Source organism: Nicotiana tomentosiformis, chromosome 9 (assembly GCF_000390325.3).
Source record: "Nicotiana tomentosiformis chromosome 9, ASM39032v3, whole genome shotgun sequence".
NCBI lineage: Eukaryota > Viridiplantae > Streptophyta > Magnoliopsida > Solanales > Solanaceae > Nicotiana > Nicotiana tomentosiformis.
In genome coordinates this window covers 14,649,578-14,658,109 of record NC_090820.1, presented here as the reverse complement: position 1 = coordinate 14,658,109, position 8,532 = coordinate 14,649,578, and the positions used below count along the sequence as shown (strand labels likewise).

Below are 8,532 nucleotides of genomic sequence, written 5' to 3'. Positions count from 1 at the left end.
TGGAAAGATAGGATAACTTGTTCCAGAATAATTAATCTTGGGATAACTTATTTCCAACCAAACGACCCTTTAGAGTTATTAGTGGCCCATTGGTGCTCCCTACAAGTTGAATAGACCACTGTTGGAAAAATATCACCAACATTTACTACATGCAAAAGCTGGTTTTTTCTTTATAAACGCGTGTTTAGTGCACAACTGCATAACTTTAGGTCCTTTTCTTTTTGAAAAAACCCATTTAGCATATATCTCGAGATATCCCGGGATTCAATCGTGGTATAACTAATCTCGTGATTAGTTATCCCGAGATTGTAATATTTTTTTATCCTAATGGGAAGGTAGGATAGCTAGTTCCGGAATAAAGAATCCTAGAATAATTAATCTTGGGATAATTTATTTCCAACCAAACGACTCATTAGAGTTATTAGTGGCCTACTGATCCTCCCTACAAGTTGAATCGACCACAATTGAAAAAATATCACCAACTTTTATTACAGGCAAAAGCTTATTTTTTTTCTTCATAAACGAGTGTTTAGTGCGCAATTGCATAACTTTAGGTTCTTTTCTTTTAAAAAAAGACCCATTTGGCATATATCTCGAGATATCCCGAGATAAAATCTTGGTATAATTAGTCATGTGATTAGTTTTTCCGGGATTGTAATAGTTTTTTATCCTCATGGGAAGGTAGGATAGCTAGTTCCGAAATAAATAATCCTGAAATAATTAATCTTGAGATAACTTAATTCCAACCAAACGTCCCTTAGAATTATTAGTGGCACACTGGTCCTCCCAACAAGTTGAATCGATCAATGTTGAAAACATATCACCAATATTTATTACAGGCAAAAGCTGGTTTTTTCTTCATAAACGCGTGTTTAGTGCTCAACTGCATAAGTTTAGGTCCTTTTCTTTGAAAATAAGACCCATTTGGCATATATCTCGAGATATCTCGGGATAAAATCGTTGTATAACTAATCCTGTGATTAGTTATCTCGGGATTTTAATATATTTTTATCCACATGGGAAGGTAGGATAATTAGTTCCAGAATAAATAATCCTAAAATAATTAATCTTAGGATAACTTATTTCCAACCAAACGACCCCTTAGAGTTATTAGTGGCCCACTCGTCCTCCCTACAAGTTGAATCGACCATTGTTGAAAAAATATCACCAACATTTACTAACGGCAAAAGCTGATTTTTTCTTCATAAACGTGTTTAGTGCGCAACTGCATAACTTTAGGTCCTTTTCTTTTAAAAAAAGACCCATTTGGCATATATCTCTAGATATCCCGGGATAAAATTGTGGTATAACTAATTTCGTGATTAGTTATTTTAGGATTGTAATATTGTTTTATCCTCATGGGAAGGTAGGATAGCTAGTTCCGGAATAAATAATACCGGAATAATTAATCTTGGGATAACTTATTTCCAACCAAACAACCCCTTAGAGTTATTAGTGGCCCACTGGTCCTCCCTACAGGTTGAATCGACCATTGTTGAAAAAATATCACCAACATTTACTACAGGCAAAAATTGGTTTTTTTCTTCATAAATGAGTGTTTAGTGCGTAACTGCATAACTTTAGGTCCTTTTCTTTTAAAAAAAGACTCATTTGGCATATATCTCGAGATATTTCGGGATAAAATCGTGATATAACTAATCCCGTGATTAGTTATTCCGGGATTGTAATATTTTTTTATCCTCATGAAAAGGTAGGATAGCTAGTTCCGGAATAAATAATCATGGAATAATTAATTTTGGGATAACTTATTTCCAACCAAACGACCCTTTGGCGTTATTAGTGGCCCACTGGTCCTCCCTACAAGTTGAATCGATCAATGTTGAAAAAATATCCTCCCTACAAGTTGAATCGATCAATGTTGAAAAAATATCACCAACATTTACTACAGGCAAAAGCTGGGTTTTTTTTCATAAACGCGTGTTTAGTGCACAGCTGCATAACTCTAGGTCCTTTTCTTTTAAAAAAAGACTCATTTGGCATATATCTCGAGATATCACGGGATAAAATCGTGGTATAACTAATCCTGTGATTAGTTATCTCGGGATTGTTATATTTTTTTATCCTCATGGGTAGGTAGGATAACTAGTTCCAGAATAAATAATCCCGAAATAATAAATTTTGGGATAACTTATTTCCAACCAAACGACTCCTTAAAATTATTAATGGCCCACTGGTCCTCCCTACTAGTTGAATCGACCACTGTTGAAAAAATATCACCAACATTTACTACTTGCAAAAGCTGTTGCAAAAGCTGGATTTTTCTTCATAAACGCGTGTTTAGTGCGCAACTGCATAACTTTAGGTCCTTTTCATTTAAAAAAAGATTCATTTGGCATATATCTCGAGATGTCCCGAGATAAAATCGTAGTATAACTAATCTCGTAATTAGTTATCACAGATTGTAATATTTTTTTATCCTTATGGGAAGGTAGGATAAGTAGTTCCGGAATAAATAATCCCGAAATAATTAATTTTGGAATAACTTATTTCCAACCAAATGGCCCCTTAGAGTTATTAGTGGCCCACTGGTCCTCCCTGATTTGTTCTTCATAGACGCGTGTTTAGTGCGCAACTACATAACTTTAGGTCCTTTTCTTTTAAAAAAAGACCCATTTGGCATATATCAGATATTCACAGCTGTAAAGATCCTTAGGAGTCGTTTGGTTACCAGGATAAAATATAGAAAAAGATAAAATACGCATAAGCAAGATAAAATAATGCAGTATTTTATTCCGAAATTATTATCCCTTGTCCCACCAGACCGCCCCTCAAAACATATCAAGATTTGATTTGCTATGGCTGGAACGGTACTTAAATGTTTAAAGGATAAGGTAATAGACATAAAACCAAATTAAAAACTTGTGCAGAACTCTATCACATTTTCAATCTGTGGGTGAAATAATGAAACTGCTGCAAATTGAGGGCTTGAATGCAAGAGAACCAACAATAGTATCAACTAGATATTCCTCTTGTCGCGCTGTTATCTAAATAATTCTAGTGAAGTTTAAAATTGCAAGCAAAAGGAAAACAAAAAGATAAATGCTTAAAAAAAGTTGGGAAAGTTCAACCAAAATAGAACAAGAGGTAAATGCAGTAAAGCTGCAAAAATTCAAAGCTTACAAGAAAATCCCTCCGACTATGGTACTGTGAAAACATGCAACAAAATTGCACCTCTCTCTTAATTTGTTTTTGACTTGGGAGCCTTCTTCTTAGAGGATCTCCTGGGCATAGAGTTCTTCATGCCAATGAAGAAGAGGAGTGCACCAAGCAATGCCAAGTTCTGTTCGAAAGAGTGAGAACAGAGGACGCATTAGGAAAATTGCAGATAAGACAATCAAACAAATCAAAATTTGGTAGAATAAGTTTTAAGATATAATAATTTAGAGAGCAATCCAATGCCTAACCTGAGAAAACTTGAAAAAGAGTTGAACAAATTCTTTCTTGTCAACATCATAGTTGTAGAAATCATACAAGATGGGGGAAGCAATGGCTTGATGCAGCAGCTGCATAAACCAATAACAAAATCAAGATTAGTTGTATGAAACGAGAAGGTTCAAGCAAATGCCCTTCTCAATGAATTCCCACAAAAGAAGGGGGGCATAATTCAAAGAAAGTCCAACGAGAAAACAACAGATAGCATGATACAAACCAGAATATAAGCTCCAAGAGAGCTGCCAAAAATGAATAGAAGGCTGCCAAGACCCTTCATTACTATGGCCCCCAGAATAAGATGTTTCATCTGTGAATCACATACAAAATGTTAAATTGGATAGAACTAGAGAAAAAGTCAAATAAGCCAAGCCAAATAGTTACCTCTACATGTGGTACTTGAAATCCAGTGTGAGTTGCCACATGCTTTGAGAAAATATTGAACTTTGGTCTTAATGCTTTTGCTGCAGGCCCGCCATCTGCCCCAAATTCACTGAACCTATAACCAGTAGCAGTAAATGAATGATGCAGTTAGTATTACTGTCCAAGATAGCCAATAGTTTTTCTTCCTAAGTTTTCCGGCAGAAAGCAACCAATGCATACATATCAATCAATGAACTAAGCATCAAAATCCAGTAGCATCAGCTATAGGACTATTCATATAAACCGTCCATATAAATTCCACTCAAATCCAAAACATTCGTTGCATATCTTCCCAAAAATACTTAAGACAGTTAAATTGCAGAGGAGGATCATCCTTGAAGGTATCTTCCTTTCCAAGTCTAAATGCTTCTTGAAGAATGATGCTACAGCAGAAAAGATAATGACTGCATATCGTTGCTGCTATAACTACATGTTTGCACCGCAGTATATGTTTCACAGCATTTTGTTATTGCCCTCTAACAGATTTATTTTTGCCTTCATCTAACAGCTCTTTGGTAGTACAGGAGTTTCAAAAAGAGAGGAAACAAGACAAAAGTAGAATGTGCTTTCTTTATCTGATCCCCACCCACCAAAGAGAAAAGTTTATACACAGCTTTCAACACAATGTGGCAATGAACACAAGTTATCGACCTTTTTCGGACTTGAGGAAGGTTAGATATCACCCATGCACATAAAATGGGGCAAAAGGAATATTATCCAAGTAGTCATTACGTCCTTAAGAATTGGCTTACATACTAACAAAGATTGTACACCAGTATAAGCTTAAGAATTGCATCAAAAAAAGAATTGCTTGTTCAATCAATTTGAAAATGAGTTCAATAATGTGTTTATAGAATTGGCAGATAACTTCTTTTAAAAATGCTGTAGAAATTAGATAAGTCAAGAAGAACTAAAGTTTATTGATCGGGCAAGAGTATTTATATGCTAAACTAGTATACAATGACAGACTCAGAAGAGAGAATTGTAAGACAGTTACACTATAGAACACTCATACCATACCATGGAACAGCCTTAGTTGTTGATGATTACATCCAAAACAATAACACACCAAAAATACAAAAGATATCAAGCTCCCAATACCAACTTCAACAATAGAATTCCCCTCTAGCGATATAAAACTCCAACGATAGATCAACCCGACCAGTAGTTTTAACAACATATCAACTGCCAACATAATAGGCATGCTTCAATCAATGATGTACACAAGAAGGCATAATAACCTAGGTCTGGAGTCAAGCTATGTATCCCGTCATGCCATATAGTCAGTCACATAGTTGTAAATCTACACCTTGAATGGATCAATACACAGAGCCAAAAAAAAAAAACAGTTCCCAACCCAAAGCTTCCTAAATTCAACATCCAAGTCAAGGAAGGTAACATAAAAACATTGGGATATGGCAGATCCGACTACATGACAAACAACAACCCAGTGTAATCCCACAAGTGGGGTCTGGGGAGGGTACAGCGTACGCAGACCTTACACCTGCCTTTAAGAAGGCAGAGAGGATGTTTCCAGTAGACCCCCGGCTCAGGAACTGATCCGACTACATGAACCGATTCAAAACCCCAATTTCAATTCCATTACACTAATTCATCCAATGGTCCATCTCTGCAAACAAATCAATTGAACCAAGTTTAAACATGGTCAAGATCTAGTCGCCAATGACCTAATGTTCAAGGCATTAACCACCTAAGATTCCAGATTGAATCTCAATTACAACACTCAGCGGGTCTGAGTTAACCATAAGCTCTAACCTTGGTAGGCAGGTTTATCTAGCTACCGCATAGAGACTATCACCAGAGGCGGAATTTTTGAGACATAGTATATCTGTGAAAAACTACTAATAAATTTGGAACCCAGTAACTCTAACTCAAAAGGGCTAGAATCCAAAACTCATTACCTGCCTCTGCAACTAATGCAGGACACTCTTAACACCCCACAAAAAATGGGCGGATCTGCATGCTGGCTAGTACAGGCAAACCAACAAGGTTGCAACTTGCAACACAAACCATATTTAAAAAAAATTGAAATTTAAATATATTAGGTCAACTCGTATTATCATATTTCGCATCAACTTAAAATTCTGGATCCATCTCTCTGTAAACAACGAAAAAAAACCTAGCTTCCCTCACTATACACAAAAATCCATACACCAAACCAAATCACAAACACAGATAACTAAATGCAATTAAATTGAGATAAGTAGATGCTGAATACATTGATGTGCGTGAAAAATACATACAGTACAAGTGAAAAAAGAAGAGCAGATCTGAAGAGAAAAGCTTACTCTTGATAGGCGGAGAGAACGAAGACGGATACGAAGAGAGCTCTTCCAAGGAAAGATACGAACGCCATTACGCAATGCTTCAAATTTCTCTCTCTCCTTTCTTCTTTTCTTTCTCTCTCTAGAAAACAGACAAGTTCAAACTGGAGAGAGAGAAAACAGGGATCTTTGTTTGAAGTAGTTTTCATTTATTTATAGGTAATAAAACAATAAGAGAAAAGTAAGAGAAATATGTGAAGATAGGGGGAAATTGCTCTTTGGTCCCTTGAGCAATGGGAAATTCAAATTTTGGTACTGAAAGATGTTTTATGAGCATATCTTAATCTTCAATTCTTCTATGGGAAATATATAGTGACTTTTTATTTCGTTATCTTTTTTTAAGATAGAAAGCCGAATCACTAATAAAGGAATTTTTTTTCGGGACGTTGACAATATCAAAACAAAAAGAGAAGTTTTTCCAAAGAATAAGAAGATGTAATGAGAATAGAAAACGTGAGTAGTGTAACTTCTAAAAAAATTGGTACACTTTAATATGTTTAAAAAGTCACTTCCCTTGTTTTCTTTTACTAATACAATATATTAAAAATAATTTTTCTTACCTATCTCTTTTAATAAATCAAGAGAAATTTATTAACTTTTCAATTCTTGCTTTGTTGGTAGGATTTTAATTATCATTAATACAGATAATTTAATAAAACAAATTCTCGATAAATAACTCCTTAAGGGAGTACCAAGTTAATACTGAACCAATAAAAGGAAGCTGAGGAAGTACCTTCTTTAAAAAGTAAACACTATTTGAAGAATTGAAAAAGAAAGAGATACATATTTAATTTCAGATCAAGAGATTAATAATGTTTAGTTGGATTAGTAAGGAAATTTAATCTTCTATACGGTCAAGCGTTAATTGAAACAATATTTGGTTGTTATTTTTATTTTTTTATAAATAATATCTGTATAAATTATGAAAAAATTTATGCACTAATTTAAGCAATTTAAATATAGAATAAAAATATGGCTATTAGAAATACATTGATTAAAAACACCCAAAAAAGATCCATACATAAATAATGTTGGAATATGTATATTTATGCAAGATAGTATAAAAATAAGTAAGCAATAATTAATAATATATAGATTAATAATACTGAAATATAAAGACTAACTATTAGTACGATATTAAGCAAACTCTTTTCGTTAAAAAAGTATATACATATCATAAAGTATACATTGTATAGGAGTAATGTAATATATCTAGACTAAATATTCTAACATGAAATAATTGTTGTATCTCTACATTACAATTCATGCACTATTAATCTCCACATAACTTATTTATAAGCAAAACAGCCCCTTAATTTCTATTATTATACTAAAATTAGAAGTTTTGTTATGCTTAGATACTTGTATGCACTTTTTTGTAGAGGTAAATCTCATACTTAGAAAATTCATAATTTTAGAAAATTTTCAAATATCATATAATTACGTATTTAATTATAGAATGCAAAGATCTTAAATAGAGCATAATTATATAATTGGAAATTTTATATCGTCGAGCTAAGATAATTGGTTAGTGGGTTTCACAGTTTATTAAGCGGCATGCCTTTTACGCGATTTATTATTTAAGGATCGATTAAATTGGTAAAAAGTTGGAAGGAGAAGGATAAAGATGCACATATTGATTCTCTTTGAAAGTTAAAGTTAATCTCATAATTAACAAATTTGAAACTTATTAATAATTGAGGGACTAAAATCACAACTTTTGTCGGAGAAGTTCACATCTCTTTTTCTCTTTTGACTGCTTAGTTGAGTACTTGAGTTTTCTAATTCCCTCCACTGTCGGCTTTGAGTTTCACTGTTTAGGCGGCGAACGCTCGCGAGTGAAATATAAGACTGTACTCGCTTTGTCGTTAATTGATTTGTTGAAATGAACGGTTGATTGAAGGAGACACGTTTCACAACCAATAGCATTTGGTTTAATGATGTAACTATTGAGAAACGTGGCAGCTGGAATAAGCGAGTAGCTTACCAGTAAAGTACACGAGTATGGAAGGACTATTGTTGTGTCCTTCTCGAATGTATCCCTGTTTTTCTTGTTGAACCTTTATGGCTTTTGTTCGTTTCATTTTGGTCTCTCTCTTCAGAATCGGAGTCCCTTATTGCGATTTTTCACTAGTAAAATTATTAGCAAATTAAAGAGCATGTTTGGATAAATACCTAGTAATTGGGTTTGAGTGTAATTACATAGTTTAGTACATTTATCTAGCCAAATAATTAGTTCGTTAGTATGAAAGAGTGTTGTTTACCCGAAAAACGAATAAAGTTGAATTTATACGTAGTCTTAAAGATACGTGGT

At 33.9% G+C, this 8,532-nt stretch overlaps 1 protein-coding gene across 1 annotated transcript; it reads right to left on the bottom strand.

The window, feature by feature from the left end:
- Nucleotides 1-3,044: 3,044 nt before the first annotated feature.
- Nucleotides 3,045-6,374, bottom strand: LOC104086881 (uncharacterized). Its single transcript, XM_009591225.4, has 5 exons — nt 6,183-6,374; nt 3,835-3,949; nt 3,671-3,760; nt 3,426-3,524; nt 3,045-3,301 (listed from the first exon to the last, which is right to left on the bottom strand). Exons 1-5 carry the CDS (start codon nt 6,365-6,367, stop codon nt 3,200-3,202), a joined length of 591 nt encoding a protein of 196 aa, XP_009589520.2. The 5' UTR covers nt 6,368-6,374; the 3' UTR covers nt 3,045-3,199.
- Nucleotides 6,375-8,532: the final 2,158 nt, after the last annotated feature.

Bases quoted from the DNA above. Each gene is read 5' to 3' on its own strand.
- LOC104086881 (XM_009591225.4), bottom strand. From the start codon at position 6,367: ATGAAAACTACTTCAAACAAAGATCCCTGTTTTCTCTCTCTCCAGTTT. The intron at 3,761-3,834 runs GTAACTATTTGG...TGTGATTCACAG, and splicing joins TTCAAGTACCACATGTAGAG to ATGAAACATCTTATTCTGGG. The intron at 3,525-3,670 runs GTTTGTATCATG...TGGTTTATGCAG, and splicing joins CTCTTGGAGCTTATATTCTG to CTGCTGCATCAAGCCATTGC.